This window comes from Pistacia vera, unplaced genomic scaffold, assembly GCF_008641045.1.
Source record: "Pistacia vera cultivar Batoury unplaced genomic scaffold, PisVer_v2 Contig460, whole genome shotgun sequence".
NCBI lineage: Eukaryota > Viridiplantae > Streptophyta > Magnoliopsida > Sapindales > Anacardiaceae > Pistacia > Pistacia vera.
The window spans coordinates 872,395-891,579 of NW_022196291.1; the positions used below are offsets into that span (position 1 = coordinate 872,395).

At 36.5% G+C, this 19,185-nt stretch overlaps 2 protein-coding genes across 2 annotated transcripts; one reads left to right on the forward strand and one right to left on the reverse strand.

Annotated features, from left to right (window-relative positions):
* The first annotated feature begins 10,050 nt into the window (after positions 1 to 10,050).
* LOC116145135 (stigma-specific STIG1-like protein 2) lies at positions 10,051 to 10,866 on the forward strand. The gene has a single exon (XM_031430568.1). The coding sequence runs from the start codon at positions 10,118 to 10,120 to the stop codon at positions 10,577 to 10,579; it is 462 nt and encodes a 153-aa protein (XP_031286428.1). The 5' UTR covers positions 10,051 to 10,117; the 3' UTR covers positions 10,580 to 10,866.
* A 5,857-nt stretch (positions 10,867 to 16,723) lies between these two features.
* On the reverse strand, positions 16,724 to 17,188 carry LOC116145210 (stigma-specific STIG1-like protein 1). The gene has a single exon (XM_031430636.1). The coding sequence runs from the start codon at positions 17,186 to 17,188 to the stop codon at positions 16,724 to 16,726; it is 465 nt and encodes a 154-aa protein (XP_031286496.1).
* Between the last annotated feature and the right edge of the window lie 1,997 nt (positions 17,189 to 19,185).

Sequence of the window (19,185 nt, forward strand, 5' to 3'; positions counted from 1 at the left end):
TTCTGAGGTATCAATCTCTGGCAGGCTTGGCTCAGTATCTGGCTAATAAGAGAACTCATATATAAAATTTGCCACAGCTTGACCTTTGATCAACGTCCTCGGGATATATTTAATGTCGTGCTGATTCATCTCCATTATCCACAAGATCAGTCTACCCAATGCATCAGACTTTTGCATTATTTTTTTCAAAAGGAAGTTCGTCAGCACATGGATGAAGTGTGCTTAAAAATAGGGTCTTAGCTTCCTGGCAGCAACAACAAAGGTGTAGGCGAGCTTTTCCATCTCTGGGTATCTTGTCTTCATGTCGAGTAGTCTTTCGCTCACATAGTACACGAGCCATTGTATTCATCCCTCTTCGCGTACCAACGTCGCGTACCAACGTCGCGCTGACAGTGGATTTGGATACCGATAAATATAGTAGTAGCAACTCGCCTTGGATGGGCTTTGACAACAAGGGGCTACCCGAGGTGTTCTTTCAGCTCTTGGAAGGCTCTTTCACACTCCTCTGTCCACTTGAAACCTTTCTTCCCTTTCAAGGTCTCAAAAAAATGGTAAACACTTGTCCATGGCTTAGGAAACGAACCTACTGAGTGCAGCCACACGTTAGTTAGACTCTATACCTGTTGAATGCCAGTCGGGCTTTTCATGTCAAGCAAAACCTGAATCTTCTTTAGGTTAGCTTCTATACCCTGTTGGTTTACGAGGAAGCCTAAAAATTTCCCGGAGCTCACTCCGAAAGCACATTTCAATGGATTGAGCTTCATTTGATACTTTTTGAGGATGTCGAACATTTCTTCCAGGTGCTCAATATGACTTTCGGTGACCTTTGATTTGACGAGCATGTCGTCAATGTATACTTCTATGGAATGGCCGATTTGATTGGTGAACATCTTGCTCACCAAGCACTTGTAGGTCGCGCCAGCGTTCTTAAGACCAAATGGCATAACCGTATAATAATAAATTCCATGGTCAATAATAAAAGAAGTATGTTTTTCGTCAGGTTGGTACATTGGGATCTGGTTATATCTTGAGTACACATCCATAAAGCTAAGTAGTGCATTTCCCGCCGTCGCATCTACAAGCTAGTCAATCTGTGGTAGCAGAAAGCTGTCTTTTGGATAGGCTTTGTTTAGATCTGTGAAGTCGATGCAAGTCCGTCACTTGCCATTCGGCTTCTTGACTAGGACCGGGTTGCCGAGCCAGTCCGAGTACTTGACTTCCCTGATGAAGTTGATTTCTAGGAGCTTGTCAACTCCATCTTTGAGCACTTGAGAGTGCTCTGCATCCATGGCCCTTTTTTCTGTCTTATGGGTCCATCTTCTGAGTCGAGGTTTAACCTATGACATATCACTTTGAGGCTGATCTCAACCATATCAGCATGCACTCACGTGAATACATTGAGGTTCTTCTTTACAAACTCAACCAGATTATCAGTCATCACTCTGCTCAAGTTGCTGTCGATCTTTAGTATGCGAGTTAAATCCTCCTCGCTAACACTTATTCCTATTAGCTCTTCGGTTGGTCCTGCAGCGGATTTCTCTTTGTGGCTGTGAGGATCTATAAAGTCTTCTAGCGGTTTGAGATTTGGCTTGGATTCTGCGATGATCATGGTCTTTGGGTGTGGCCATTTCTATATGACGTTTATGGCTCGATTATAACACTCCCATGATTCTTTGGTACAGCTCCTAATTTTCGTGACTCTCTCGAGAGTAAAAAATTTCATTGCTAGGCAGCGCACCAATGTGACTGTGCTTAAATCATCCAGGATTGGCCTTCTAAGGATAACATCATACGTGGTCAGGCAGTCCACCACCAAGAATTCGGCCATCACAGTTCTGATCTTTGGTTTAACCCCCAGAGTTACAGGGAGGTCAATAGTACCTTTGGGAACCAGGCTATCCCCGATAAACCCATAAAACGGTGAAGGGCACGCTCACATATTCCTTTCTATGAATCCCATTCATCGAAAGGCTCTTAAGAAAATAATGTTTGTCGCGCTCCCGTTGTCGACTATAACCCTTAATACTCTTGCGTTACCAATCCTGGCTGCAATTACAATTGCGTCGTGATTGTGACGAGGGGATGTTTCGCACTCGTCGACTGGGAACCCCATTACCTTGCTTTCCTGTTTGGGTCGCTTTGGGAGCTTCTGTTTGCAACTCATTATTCGGGGGACCAAGTTCGTTCTTGTCTCTAGAGTGTATTGCTCGCGAGCTCTCCTTGAGCTTCCCACTATATCCGATCCTTCGTGGATCATATTCATGAAGACCTCGTTGGGGTTCAATAGAACCTGTTGAGCCAGGGTCTGTGTCTGGCCTAGGACTTGGTTACTTTGCTCGCTAGGATTCTCTCGAGCTGGCTCTGCCTTCTTATCAAGTCCTTAATGGCATCTTTCAGAACCCGACAGTCATTCGTATTGTGCCCAACATCCCTATGATATCGACAATTTTTTTTTTTCGATCTCTTCTTCTTGGAGCCCCCCCTCATTCTTTCCGAAGCGGCGACCTCTTCGCCTCTCAAGATGCCTCATAGATGTGGGCGATGTCTCGAGTAAGGAGGGTGTACTCTGCATACTGCAGGAAAGGCTACCTGTCTCCGCAGTTATCTATTCTCTATTTCTTTGGGAATCTATTGTGATCCCTATCACTGCGGTCTTGGCCCCCACGCTTATCCGAGGGGCGATTTTATCTCCTATCCGCGGCCCCCCGCATCGAGCTCTTGGATAGTGCCGCTAACAAGCTCTCTACTCGTTAGTATTTTGCGACCATCTGATATAATTTGGCCAAGCTCACATGGTCTTCGCTCTGGAGCTCTTTTCACAGCTCTGTGTTAGGTCTAATCCCTACAATCAGGAGAGTCTGAATAGATTTTTCGGGGGCATCAACGACCTTTGTCTGCTTGTTCTAGAACCTCGTTAAATATGAAGTTAGTGATTTGTCTCGCTCTTGGCGAATGTTACTCAAGTAGCTGAGCGACATTGCGAACTGCCCCCTTGCCTAAAACTGTTGTAGATATAGCATGGAGAATTGTTGCCAGGAGTTGATAGAGTTCGTCTTAAGCCGTTTATACCACCTCTTGGCATCTCCGACTAATGTGACTGTGAAGCACTGGCATTTTGCTAAGTCACTAACCTGGTGTAGTTCCATTAGGTAATTAAAGTTGTAAAGGTGATCTTTGGGGTCCCCCTCTCGTCGAACTTGCTTTCTGGTGGCCTGAATCCTTATGGGAGTGGGGCATGGCAAACTTCCTCTGCAAAGGGGAAACTTACTATTTCTTCCGCCAGGTTGTTTTGGTGAGCCTTTAGATAGTCGAGCATCATTTGCATGCGATTCAAGTCTTCATTTTGGTTCCCCTGGTTGGCTCTGTTAAGTTGTACCTCGAGCAAGTGGGTTCATAAGTTTGTCGCTTGCGAAGCTCCTCCAATACGTGCATTGATATGCGAGGTCGAGTCATGATGGCTGGGTTGGTAGGTGTTATCATGCTCGTCGGTGCGTTGCTCGTGACGTCGCTCATAACCGAAACGTCGGTCATTGACAGATCGACGTATAGGGCTCGCTCCGCAAGCCTACAAAGATCGATCTTGTCTTGGCCGTGGGTTAAAACTGGCATGCTGATGCTGGGAATACCGCTGAGCTTCTCGGTGGTGTTCATTGTCTTCGCTTTCCCTTAACGGTTGCTTCCCCGGCCGCCTCTTGAGGTTTGTTTGCCCGTGGAATTTTTGCTCGTGCGTGAGAAGTTGCCTGCGAGGTTGGCGGTGTTGATCACCCCCTGGTGGCGATGAAACGGGCTATCAACTTACATAATTCATACCTATTGGGGTAACGTTGGTGAAGCGCAGCTGGTCAGGGTTCTGGGCTACTGGTTGTTGGTTCCTCAGCTCAGCCACATTCTGTTGCACCGCCTGTGCAACCATTGTTCTAATCATCTCCATCAACTGGTCATTCTCGGGATTTGATGTCCCTGCCTCCTGATCCTTTGTGACGTGTTGAGTCGGTGACACTGGTGGTCGACGTCCAACGTTCTCCTGTTGCACCTCCTAGTGGGCGGTTTCCATGTTCTCGTGATTTTCGATGGTAGTTCTTGATCTGGTGAACACCATTTTAGTCTTGGGACAGGTAAATCGCGGTGAACATTTGCCAAGATCTTTGAAATAGTGGCAGGGGCCCTCCTTCTAGAGCCAAAATGTTGATACAGAAATCTGCACTAACCAACAAGATCTGATTGACCTTGTTGGGATCGAAACTGATGTGTGCGTGATTACAGGTAATCAGCGATGGGTGAATGATAATGCCAGAAAGTAAATGACAAAGAGAACTTTTAAAGTGGTTCGGCGAAGTTAACTGCCTACGTCCACTGTGTTTTGTGTATATGCTGTGAGAGCTTACAATGTAGTTGTAATCCAGAATTAGTATCCCCCTCCTCATCGTTTTAGGGGGTTTATATACAAGATTTACATAAAGGAAATAGCAAAATTAAGGGGATTACAAATGATTTGAATCACAATTCCAATATCCTTGCAATTGAGCGCTATGATCGCTCAACGATAACTTTTGATCCAGTCATTCCCGTGATATCCAGGAACTGAAGTAATCAAGGGATTGATTGATTAATTCCTGAGATTGTCCGCAACTAGCTTGTGCTGGGTTGAGCTACGGCTCGGCGAGCTTATGTTGGGTCAATCAATCATAGTTGCTGAGGTCATTCTGGGTCAAGCTATATCCTCGTATTGGCCCAAGCTTGGCAGAAAAACCACACACAATACATAATTTTTCAATTTAATAATTGTGGATAAAGATAAATGTGAGAGAAAAAATTATTGATTAAAAATAAGTATTGATTTATATTACGAGTAACCTAATACTCGGGTGCGTTTGGTTCCGACAATGTTTTATTACCAAAAATATAGGATTATCAATGAAATAGATAACCTTGAAAATTAATGGTTATAAATTATTATTGTGTTTGGTTCATTGTATAAATAATTAATGTATTTGGTTGGCAGTAACTACAAAATACTTAGATATTATTTTTTTGAAATGCCTTTTACATATGTGAGACATTTTTGTCCAAATAATTAATTAATAAGGTTAAAGAAGTAATTTAATAAGTCCGGTTAATTGTTATTTGACATCAATAGGAGGGCATTTGTGTCCAAAATTTTTATTAAGTAAAGATAAAATAAAAATAAAAATAGGATTATCACAGTAATCTTGAAATATGGTAATCATATAATCCTTTACATCACCTCTCATATTACATGAGTAATTACTAATTAAAGATTACTAGAATCTTTTATTACTTGTTGAACCAAACAATGTAATTGATCGAATTAAAAGATAGATCCTAGTTAGTAAATTCAGGTACGGCAAAAAAATGGTACGAAACTTTTATAGGTATGATACGGTAAATGGTGAAAAATACGTTTGTAAAAATTCAGTTATAAAATTCAGATACGGAAAAAATACAGTACGGGTATATACGGGTTTAATACGGCACATTGTCAATAATACGTTTTGAAAAATACAGTAATATCAATCCTAGTTTTAGCATTTTTCATGGGCTATTTGGTTAAAATCTATATAGCATTTCAAATATACGAGTACAGTAAAAAAAAAAAGGTACGAGAATTTTACGGGTATGATACGACAAACGTGAAAAACACGTTTGTAAAAATTCAGCAAAAATTCAAATATAGGAATAATTCGCGAATAATATAGCTGGGGCATATAATTCATGAATAATACGGCTGAACTGATAAAATATGGCTGGACAAATATGTGAATTATATGGCTGGAAGAATAATTTGCGAATAATACACGAATTTACTAACTAGGAGATAGATTATTGAAGTAATCTTACAAAGGCCCCAACCAAATGCAGCCAACGCTAACATTGATTATAGCGTAATGCATTGATTATAAGTGGCTAACTAATTGTTAATTCGGATATAAGCGCATTGTTGAGATTCATGATAATTATGTGGGATTTGTCTGGCTTAATCAAATATTTAAGATCCTAAACTTCTGTAATTATTTTTGGTCAACAGTCGAGGCAGGATCTTGGCATATATAAATGCATCCCAATTCCCAGCATTAAGATCAAAGTGGTGATATTTTTTGTTTGTTTTTTTTTTTTTTTTTAAATTAAACGCAAATCACATGTACCTTTTTCTTTGTTATTTATAATCTCCACGATATTCTTTTAATTATCATTTAAATTTTGATTGTAAATCCGCAAGATATTATAAGCACTTAAATTGTAATATATATATAATGATACAACTTATCACGATCATGTTAGTGTAGAAATTAAGTTGGAATGAAATAAAAGCTCAAAACATGCATTAGGCATTCAAATCAAATAATATTATGTATATTTATTTAAATTTTGGATTAATTCAGGAGAGATTAGCGCAATAATCCTATTCTGCTCAAATATGGAATCGAATATGAAACTATATGCTTATCTACACTATCCTCAATTTGTTTAAACTATCTGGGCCATAAAAAAATCATTCTTATATATAAATATTTAGAGTAAAAAAATTATAATAGAAACATTAATTTACTAATATAACTTTTCATATGCCATACCTTAAAAAAAAAAAAAAAAAAAAAAAAAAAAAAAAAAAAAAAAAAAAAATCTTTTTTTTTAAAACTAAATCTAATAAAAGGTATAAATAAAGAGATTCTTCTAAATCTCTTGATGTATATAACATATCCATATTAAAACAAAATACAGATTGGACCCCCTATAAACTAATTACTATACGTAAATAGATATTATTTTTGTCTCGATAAATAGTATTTGTAAATTGTAATTGGGTATTCGAAACAATAAAAAAAAAAAAATGTTGTTCGTATAGTAAGACTTGTCTAGTTTAACTATCTTTATAAATTTAACTATGTCTTGATGACTGGGTGGTTCGATGAAAACTCTTGAATATATTATCAAAGGATCCTGAGTTCGAGTCTCTTCTTGATTGCTAATCTGGGTAGTCACTGGAGTTCTTAGTTGACTGTAGTTTTAGAGTTCTGTAAAATTAATTGAGGTGTGCGTAAGCTAGTATGGACACTCTGATCATTAAAAAAAAAAAACCTTTATATAACAAAAACAAATAAAAATAATATGAATTCGGCAATGGCTGCCTCAATTACCGTACCATCCAACCCATCAAAGATATTAATTAGTTAGTAATAGTAGCTTTATTTAACTATTAGAAGAGGCATTCTTTAGGGTTAGAGTAAGAAGGTCAACTTAGTTCTTTTCACATTAAATAAAACATTTAATTAATTCCTTGTAAGCTCAAATTCCCAAACCCTAAAAGAATTAATTTATTCCCTGTTCATACATCAATAAAACGAGCCCATTGACAAATTCCCACCCAAAAACTAGCCCACTGACAAATTCATACCCACCCACATTTTAAGTACCATTTCAGTACCTAAAACATAATTTTATTAGTAATTTTTATTGTCAGGAAAGGCAAAATGGTCAAAAGCCCATAATTAATGAGGGCAGAATGGTCACCAAACAGTGGTTGCCAGAGAAGAAGAACGATGCACATTAGCAGAAGATGGCACACGTTAGCAATGTCAGATCCGACGGGTTTTTACCATTTTCAAGTCGATCCCCGCATTCAAAATCACTTTCGACATCACCCAAAGAATCTCCATCACCTCCTCTACGAAGCCCAAGCCTCCATTTGTCGTCATCACTTACCATTTCCCACCACCACCTCCATTCGCATGGCCAACTGTTCAAGTCGGATTTCCAATCGATTTCTTTGCCAAAAATTAACCTAGACACCACTATCACACTCCCCACAAACCACTTTACAAAATCCCTTACCTCCATCACCGTCCCTTGCCTACCGATCATCGACCGTGAACCGCACGACCTATCAACTTCCAAGCCGATTTCTAGTCGTTTCCGATGTCAAAAATCATCCCTACCACCACCGATCAACTCCCTGAATCTTCCTCTCCAAACACCCCAACATTCCCGATCCTGTTTGCTCACCAATCGCCAATGATTGAAGCTTCCCCACCTTAGGGTTTTTTGAGTTTTAATTGGATTGATTGGGTTTGATTCGTACCATTTTTGTGTTTGTTGGGTTAAAATACAATTGAGGAATGTTTGTTTGTTGATTTTCTGGTCGTCGACACTCCCAACGCCACGGCAATTGCTGACAACGAAAAAGGCTGAGAAAAGAAGAAAGAAGAGAGGGGTTTTTTAGTAAATTAATTTGTTTCCAATAAAAGGATAACCTAATATTTGGGCAGTAAAAGGGTGTTTTAAAAGTTTGAGAGTGGGAAAATGTAAATCGGCCATTTTCTAGGTGGTAACATGTCGTTAACTCTTAATAAAACATTTGTAAACTCCATCAAAATTCGCTCCCTATTACGTCATCGTGCCATTTGTCAAACGTACGTATGATTCTCAATTCTTAAATAACTAACTTATTAATCAATAAACGTGTTAATGTGGTTCTTAATTCTCTTCATTGATAGTTAACTTGCTATTATTGTATCATTAATTAAGAAATTAAATTAAAATTAATCAAGAGATTGATTGTACAAAGACCCTTCTTTGAGATTAAGTTTTGTATCTAGAAATTAAATTATGATTAGTGAGCTAGCAGGAGGATGTTTAGGGCCCTGTTTGCTTAAATTTGGAAGTGTTTAAACTCCCTTTGCTTCTCCTCACAGCATGCCTACATTTTCTCAGGTCGGCATTTGGACACCCCATGGTTTTCGTTAGCTTAAGGTCTTCATAAAGTCAAACTATGGCCAAAAGACATATTTGCCCTTTGACTTTTGGCAATTGGTATTTAATTATAATCATATAATTCAATTGAATTTTCTAAAATGAATCAATATTACATCATAATTCTCAAGCGTAAATCTTCTGATAAGATGTATTGTTAATTTGTTACATGCCACACTGCTGTTTTGAAAACATTTACCGTCTCATTTCACATTACTCTTGAATGAATGATGGATAAGAGTCAAAGAAAGCTTATGGTATCACGATGGTATTGTTGATACAGTACTACAAATTAATGCATACATATTCAATAATTATTGCATTTAGAAACTACTAACAACAACTAATATAAAGATAAATAAGAAAGAAATAATAGAGACGTGGCATAGATTCATTGTTATATTTGTTCATAAGAGTCTAATTAATATTTAAACTTTTTTATTCTCTCAACTAACTAGACATATTCTGGGTGAATGACGTTTGAATGAATTTTAATTGCAATTTTGTGTGAGGAAAGCTCATAACAAACAATATTTACAATAAAGATAATACTACGCTGACAAACGAATCTCACAAACCGATGTTGCACCATGGTATTAACATATCAACTGACGATTTTGACTAAAAATGAATAATCGTTATTGTTCCTTATGAAGGAGCGGTCATTCCTTCACAAGCAACGACTGTTCCTTATCAAGGAATGATCGTTTCTTCAAGGAACGAGATTCTTTTTATGAATAACTGTTTCTTGGGTCTAATCAAAATCATTTTATGCTTTGGGTGTGGTGGAGCTACCAACTCAACTGTCACGTCAGAGTTTGTCTGATTCATTTGTCAGTCTATCTTTATTATTGCCATATAAGCTAACCATATCTACTTGATTAAGCTTGAACCTTACATTTATTAGAAAACTGTTAGTTTTAGTTTTAATCAAAGACGATATATTACGTACGAATTTTCTAACAAATGAAAAAATATAAACACATGAAAAATAAAATCAAGGGATAGCATGGTCATTTCATAAAGAAGGTACACGATTTAGAATTAAATAATGAGGCGCTCAAATCACACAGACTTTCTTGATAAAGAACTAAGAACCCTAATAACTAAAAATTAAAGCACACTCTTTGCAGCTTGCAGCACATCCCAACGAGCTTTCTTCTACCTTTTCACCACTTTTCCCGCGTCAACTCCCTCCCTTCAGTCCTCCTATAAACCCTAACTTTCAATCCCCCATTTTCCCCAACAACTCAGCTCTCTCTCTCTCTCTCTCTCTCTCCCAAACAATCCAACCCCTAAAATATACCAACCCTCACTCATCTCTCTCCCCCTCTCACCTCTCAAAACAATGAAACTCATCAAAATCATCTTGACCATCGCCATAACAATGGCCATAACCATCACTCTCACCATGCAAAACATCGGGAACGTCGAGGAGACACCTTCATCGTCCACGTCGCCATTCGAGAATGGATATCCTACTCATGATAACACGATCGTCTTGCCTACTAAACGGGGCAGCCGGTTTCTCGCAGAGGTGAAGAACCCTAGAGCCGCTGATCACTGCCACAAAGATAATGAAGTCTGTTCCGCTCAAGGCCAGAACGCGACATGCTGCAACAACAAGTGCATGGACTTATCGACCGATGACAAAAACTGCGGTGCCTGCAAGAATAAGTGCAAGTACACAGAAACTTGCTGCCGCGGCGAGTGTGTGAATCTCTCATTCGATAAGAGGCATTGTGGTTCCTGCAACAACCGGTGCCCCACGGGGGAATATTGTGTTTATGGAATGTGTGATTACGCATAATATTGATGATGATGATGATTGAATGATACGGTGCGTTTGAGTTCGTGAGGTTCGTAATTTATTCTTAATACAATAAAATAGCCACTTTAAAACTTGGTGGTTTCTCAAAACATTATAGTTTATAAAAATTAATTACGTCTCTTAAAAAAATCATTTGAATGTTTCGATTGATATCTAAATGTAATTCTACAAAAGAAGTACTATAAGAAATATGTATTTGACTACATTTTCATTATTAATTTAGCTTATACAATTTTTGGCCAAGGGGAGATACTTGAAAGTGTATAGAGGGGAGACAATTTATTGTTTTCTTATTTTTAATAAATAAATGCTGGATAATACAATTCCCTTTCAATTATGTATGTTTAATATGATTAATAAAAGTTTATCATTATACTCATTTTTCTTGCAAATTTTCCTTAGAAAGTTGTCAACAATATATATAATTTTTTATTTTTTAATGATCGGGGGTGTTTGCGTATCTCAACTAAACTTTCAGAACCTTAAAACTATCGGCCGAGTAAAAGCTTTAATAACCACCCCTATTAACAATAGATGAGAGACTCGAATTCATGACCTCTTGAATAATACACCCAAAAGTCTCTCATTTATTACACTACAGGAAACTGCTTTATGCCAACGAACGATGCCTCTACTGATATAATAAGACGTTGCAATTCTTTGATCGTTTTCTTGTTGAAATTTACGTTGGAAAACATGTCTACAACGATGTAGAATTGGCGTCACAATAGGACGAACCTATACATGTGAACTAAAGTAGTGCATACGAAACTGCTGGATTTTACAACCAAATTCATTAATAAAATATTTCCAAGTGATGGGGGCTTTTTAAATGGTCAAAATTCTGAAGTGTATAAGCTTCTTTCCTTTACAAGTTAGCTAAGCTGTTTGATAACTAATTAAGCATTCTATTAGGAGTAAAAAGAAAAGAAATTTCAATCTAATCAAATATTCAAATGGCAACATGCATGGAGAGCAAATTAAAGCCAGCCTTTTTTTGGATCTTTCGTGTGAACAAGAAGATTACTTGAAGGCTACAACACAGACGGAATTGTGGCCCTCAAGAAATATTGGTGCTCAATTGCGCTTGGATTTCGCTCAATACCACATGCTATTTGATCCAGAAGAATAGCTCCTTCACATGCTACGTTTTGGCTATGACAAAAACAAAAAATAAAAGATTTACACAACTCAAAACCAGTTGCCATGCATTTTTATTTATTTTCTATTAATAAACTAGGACCAAACTTTAATCAACTCCTAGAACTATAATGCATGATCGATATTAAGAAATCGATTGACGGCAAAACACTATAAAACCGAGACGAAAACAAAGATTATCGCACATTTGTACGTGTAAGAGTTTGAACTTAAGACCTAAGTTCTGATATCATATTAAGATTTCTTAGACCTAAAAATTTAAGGCTCCGTTTCGTTTATTATTTCTATCCATATTCTCAATTATATTCCCAAAATACTTGTTTGTTTTGTTATTTGAGAAATGTTAGTATATTTTTTTAATTATTTTTAGACGCCTTAATTTATTTATTTCATTAAATACCCCCAAAAAAAAGTTTAAAAATTAACAAAAACACCCCCACCCACCCATACTTGCCAGATTCTGTCAACCACCGTCGGTGGTAGTCGAAATCTCTCACAATGGCCTACAAACGACCAAAACTAGCCGGTAATTCACCGATCAAGCCTTTTCTGGCCAGATCTACAGTGGATCTGGTCGGAAAAGGCCAGATCTGAACTTTTGCGGCCGTCGACGACCAGATTGTGGTGGATTTGGTCGGAAAATACCATATTGATGCCCTACTCGCCAGATCCGACCGGTTTACATCATAACGCCATTTTTCGGCCAGATTCCGGCGATGGTGGCCGGAATCTGGTACTGTGGGTGGGTGGGAGTGTTTTTGTCATTTTATAAATTTTTTATATATTGGGGTGTTTAGTTAAATTAGCAAACCTATGGGGTTTTTTTGTTAATTTTTAAATTTTACCTTATAATACTCCCCTATTCAACTACCCAATATTATTCTCAAAATCCTATCCAAAATAACAAAACAAATGAACCCTAAGTTATCAAATAAGAGCTCGATTTCTATATATAATTTAACACGTGATAAGAAAATAAAAGGCTCTTCTTACCATTTGTAGCACTCTTAATGCTTCGAAAAATCAAGCTTATTTAATTAAATTATTCAAAACAAGAAAGTAGATTAATTTGGATTACTTAATTTAATATATAACTAGTCAAATGTAAAACTTTCATATGTGTTTTAAGTAGAATACAAATCTCTGAAGATGGTTCAATTAATTTCCGAGTTTAGCAAATAAGTCATACATATAACAAGGAAGGTCAACTCATACTAAAAATAAATTAAGCCTCTTTTCTATTTCATAATATACCTTAGATTCAATGGATTAGAAGTTTATAATTAATTACAATTAAAATTATTGGCTAGCTAGCTAGTCTACCTTCAACTTCTTCTTAATTAGTTTCATTGGATTGTACCGATTTAATCAAAGATTAAAAGATTATTGTGCGTAAAAAATTTAAATTAGAATATAACTTGACCCTAAAACAAAATATTACACTTCATCGTATACGTATACGAGTATTTATACGTATAAATATTCCATTTCATGAAGGAATGTCCTCATTTTTTAACCTTGTTTACTTAAATAATTGTATATTAGTGCTACCTAATGTTAATTTACTTAAAATTTTGGATTCATTATTTCTACCATATCCTATCTTTATCCAACCAAAAATACATATTTGTTTCTCTATTCTAAAAATATTATTCTATTTTATTCAACTATTTTTAAACTTTCTAGGTTTTTTAATTTTACTAAACACCCCCAAAAGAAAAAAATTTAAAAATTGACAAAAACACCCCCACTCACATTTGCCAGATTCTGGCCACCACCGCCAGAAGGTGGCCAGAATCTGGCGTAATGGCGTACTACCGACTGGATTTGGTTAGTAGTGTGTCGATTTAGCCTTTTCCGGCAGGATCCATCGTGGATCTGGCCAAATCTACGACCAAAGATTTGGCCATTGATTGCCAGATCTTTGGCCATAGCTAGTTTTCAACGACGACCATATCTTTAGCTATCGTTAACGATCAAACGTGGCCAGATCCATGGTAGATCTAGTCGAAAAAAGCCATATCGGAGCACGACTGGCCAAATCCAACTGGTCGTGTGTCATTATGGCGACTATCGGCTATCCTCCGGTAGTGGTGGTCGGCTGTCAGCATTTAATGGGTGGGTGGAGGTATTTTTGTTAATATTCTATGTTTTATTGTAGGGGTGTTTAGCTATATTAACAAACCTAAGGGGTATTTTTATTAATTTTTAAATCCTACTTCGTAGTAACCACCCAACTCAACTTTTTCAAAAATCCTACTTAAAATAATAAAACAAACACACCATTATTTTCAATATAAAAAGAGTAGATGACTTTTCTCACAAAAGGTTTGCCTTAATGACATTTTCCCACCCAAAAAGTTTCAAAATACCACTTTCTCACCCAAAATTTATATTCTGTTAATACCAAAAATACATTTCACTTTCTCAGTCGACGTTTGATGAGTTACCAGGAGCTAGGGTAAGTGGGGTTTTGTAGAGTGAAGGCCGATGGATTAAATTGTGGTGACCGATCGAATATTCGCCACCGATAATCAGCTAAGAACAAGAAACCCTAACTTTGCGGTGGCCAGCAATCTACAAGAAATCAGGTGCCGAAGTGAGAGAGGTTTTGTAGAGAGGAGACCAGAGGTTCAAATGGCGGTGATAGGGAGAATTTTTGCCTCAGAATCGACTTTTGATAGTAACGGAATATAACTTTGGGTGGGAAAATAGTATTTGAAAACTTTTTGGGTGGCAAAGATCAATAAGGCAAACCTTGGATGGGAAAAGTCATTTACTCATATAAAAATTCATCTATTTAATATCTATTATCCTTAACCAATGAAGTCTCTGTATTCGAGAATCCTCCTTTACATATATAATAAACTACAAATAATAAATGTATGGAGTAAATGACTTTTCCCACCCAATAATGATTTAATGACATTTTTCTATTCACAGACTTTTAAAATACTACTTTACTACACAATTTTATATTCCGTTTTTTATTTTGGCATCGTTGCGACCTCACACCACCATCATTCTCTTCCTCAATCATCACTCACCAAAACCCCTCAAACCCTACTCCTATTGACCCCGCCAATCACTGACAATCGAACGATTATTGGTTCGCATAGCTAAAATCCAACATTTCACCATCAAAAGACTTATTGGTCTTCCCTCTTTAAAAACCCTATAGTGTGGACTGAGTTTGCTCTTTGTTCACCGTCGAAATATAAATTTGGATACTAAAGTAACATTTTAAAAGCTGACAGGTGAAAAAATGTCATTAAGCTATTATTTGGGTGGAAAAAAAGTCATTAGCTCTAAATGTATGGTGCTACATGTTTTTCAAACATCGTTACTAAAACAAAATGACCTGCAAATTATATTTAACAAATTATAAAACAATTATTTGGTCCACCAAATCTTAGTATATCGAATCTGGTGGGGACTGAATCCACAAATTGACATACATGTGGAAGTGCGATCAAGGCAGAATGTTAATTAATTTAGATCTATAGCCGAAATCAGTGTACATACATCTCTCTTTCCCTTGTTTTTTTTCTATTTTTCATATGCCAAACTCAAAGTGCGATTGAGATACAATTAAAGCGTACAACATAATTCATATTAAGTGTCAAGATATTTACATAAGGGCAATACTAGTTTTACAAAGACACATATAAATGGGGTATACAAAGACAATCTCCATCCTTGATTTTCATGATTTCTCTCTCTCTTTTTCCGTTTTTTCTTTGTTTTTTTTTTCTTGATGATGTCACTTTATATCCCTCTTTGTATGGGTCTTTGTAAGGATAATATTTTTCTTTACATAATTAAAAGCTTAATATATAATTGGGGTTAACTTTTAGCTAGCTGTGTTAACACCTGTTTAGCTCCTTGCGGTTAGATCCCATTAATTAATCCCCAAAATAACTTATTCTATAAATTAATTTGTATTACTCTCTTTGCTCTTGATGTTAAATTATTCTAAGTTCATTCTTTATTATTAGAACATATGGTTAATCGACAAATGTAGCATGTTCTTTTTTGGAAATTGCTTTATATTAATCCAATGATTAGCTTAATTATAGTATGGCTATTATTTATTAGAATAAACAACTTTTTCTCACCGAAGGTTTGCCTTAATGACGCTTTCTCATCCAAAAAGTTTCAAAATAACGCTTTCCCACTTGAAGTTAATGTTCCGATACCACGTACCCAAAGTCAATTCCAACGGCGAAAATTCTATCTATCACCATCATTTGAACCTTTGGTCTATTCTCTACAGAATCTCTCTCACTTCGATATCTGATTTCTAGGTGATTGCTGACCACCACAAAACTAGAGTTTCCTATTCTTAGCTGATTTCCGGATAATTCTGGCGACGATTATTCAATCGGTCACCATCATTCGATCCATCGGGCTCCACACTACAAAAACACTCTTACCCTGCTTGTTAGTAACTCGCCGAATGCCAGTGAAGTGTATTTTATGTATTAACGGAATATAAACGTTGGGTGAGAAAGTGGTATTTTGAAACGTTTTTTGTGAGAAAGTGTCATTAAGACAAACCTTGGGTGGGAAAAAGTCGTTCTCTCTTATGTATTATAAGGATTTTATTCATCCTATAATTCTCTCAAAATATAACTAATAAGTTCATTTATAATGGTAACTAATAAGCTTTTGAAAATTGTATAATTTGAACAAAAGAGATGCAAAATAAAGATGAATTACAAAGATTTTCTTCAATATTATTATCGTTCGTTTAATTCCATTATAATTTATAAGCATTACAAAATAATTTAATGGTTATTATAATAATTAAAATAAAATGCAATTAAAATTAAATAATATTATTGATTATACAAAGTGGATCAATCTTTCAATTAAATGAACAACATTTTGTCGTTAATTAATCTACTAAAAGAACTCCACATCCCAATTACTAATAAAACAGCACAACTATCTCTTCTACTACGCATAATTGCACAGACCAAAAGAGCAAAACTCTCCTTTGTCACAGCGATTGCCGCATCGGCCACAATGCTTCTTGTTGAACGACGGATTAACGCATTTCCCTCGGCAACAAATCTCATTAAACTTGCACTTCTTCCCACACTTTCCACAATTCATCCGGTCCTTCAACACATCAACACACTTCTTGCAGCAAGTCGGTCCAGGGCTCCCCTTGGACTGGCAAATTTTAGGGAACTTCTTACAAGTTAACCTGAGATTCCAAGTGCCTTTTCTTTGCCTCAGCGACCGGCCGGCGCCGCTAAAAGAATGACCAAAATCGTCATCATCTTCTTCATGAGCTTCATAATCAACTTCATTATTGTTAGTTTCTTCCTCTACATTTAGTATTGTTTGTGCCACAATGTGTAGAACTAGAATGTCCATAAGGAGAACCAAGATCAAGAATGGCTTTGTGGACTTCATGGGGTCAAATTAATTATGAAGAAAAGAAGAAGAGAAAGAGTTGTCTATGTTAAGCTTGAAAAGGAAGGAATTTTTAAAAGGGATGGAGCGAGGAGAGAGTGAGGATGAGAGGGGTTTATATAGAAGAAACTAAGGTTGACACATGAAGGGTTTTGATAGTGGAGTGGTCTACTTTATGGTATAAAAAATGTAACATAAAGCAAGACAGATTAAGTTAGGTTCCTCTCTGATTTTTCTGAATTTAAAACAAGTAAATGGAGGGGACACAGGAGAGTATAGGCAGACTAAATGAAAGTGAGAATATATAATAACATAAACCATTGAACTAATGACACCGTATACTATATAGTATATTTTATATATGAAATTCAAGTCAAAAGGCATGTGGGATTTTTAGAGCTCTTAATCTTAAGACTATGAAACAATAGTCAATAGTTGTTAGATAAATTTTTGTCGAAGACTTGTATGCAGTATGTGCGACTTCAATCTATAAATTTTATACAATATGACTATTTCCAGTTACAGTCTTATTTGAAGATGACATTGCCTTAATTATATCAAGTGCTAAGAGTTCTGTTTGTCTTGATTGAATAGATAAAACAGAATGGATAAAAGAGCAAAAAGAGGTTCTATAAGTTCTTGAATTCGAGTCCGAGTCCCCTCAGGTATTAATAGGAGTAGCTACAAGAGCTCTTATCCGACTAATAGTTCCAAGATCTTGGGAAAATAGTTTAGGTATGCACAAATTAGTTCTGAAAATCCGATGATTAAAAAAAAAAAAAACAGATCTTTCATAAAGATAGTTTTTCATCTGTTCCAATAAATTAAATTAATTTTTTAAATCAGGATTGGTGGTGGTGGAAGAGAGCTTGGCCAACCAGAATGCTCTGCGACATCGTGCCTGCATTACAACATTTATTCTAGACACCATATTTATAACCCTGTATTATGACGGAATGTGGCGTCCTACTACACCTTCTCAACCTTGCAAATTTCGGCAGAAGATGATCAAGTTTCACTGTTTCGGTGATGCTCATCAGCATCGCAACCGAGGGTATTTCCAATGAATTTTTTTTTTTTTTTTTTTTTGGGTGATTAAGGGTGTTTGGACCAGCTTTTGTATACCTTAACTAATCTTTGGGACCTTGGAACTATCGGTAGGCAAGAGCTTCTGTGACTATCCCTATTAGCAACCGAAAAGGGACTCGCCTATTAAGTAATACACCTAAGAGTCTCTATCGAACCACTCGATCACCCAGTGATAGTTTTTTCCAATGAAATTTGTCTACATCTGAATAAATGTTGTCGGAAAAAACCAAATTTCTTGTGGTATCCAAAATTGTTCTGAAGATCCTGAACTTTTGAATCTAAAGATTTTAGAGGATGGTAATACTATCAGTACTGTTCACATTTAAGTTTTTTGTAGACAGTAAGTTACCTCTAGAGCTTTAAGGCTACACTAGTAAGGCTGCATATATATATATAGAGTTGCCATTTTGGTAAGAAAATTCTCCTTTAAAACCTCTATAAACTCATCCGTACATTAAAAAAAAGCTGAAAAGAGTAAAGACAGACGACGAGAATCTCTTATTTTACATGTAGAGTTGAAGCAAAGGTAAGGAATTTCTTAAACTGCGAGGTGATGAAAAGAATAATTATAAGATGGCTAGTTTGACCTGAAACACGTTCGTGATAATTTACCAATGCTTGGTGAATAAGCATACTAAATTACTGTGGCGTCACCAAAAGATGCTACATAACTTTTCTATCCACCCAAACACACTTTATGGAAATATATCCAAAATCAAAGTGATGAAGAAGTTAAGTATCCAAAAACACATTACATGTTCTAAGATTGAAACACACTATATATGTAACCAATCTCTGGGTGGTCAAGTGATTCGATAGAGACTCTTGGATGTATTACTTAAAAGGTCTTGAGTTCGAATCCCTCATCGGTTGCTACTAGGGGTGGCCTGAAAAAGTAGGGTTGACGT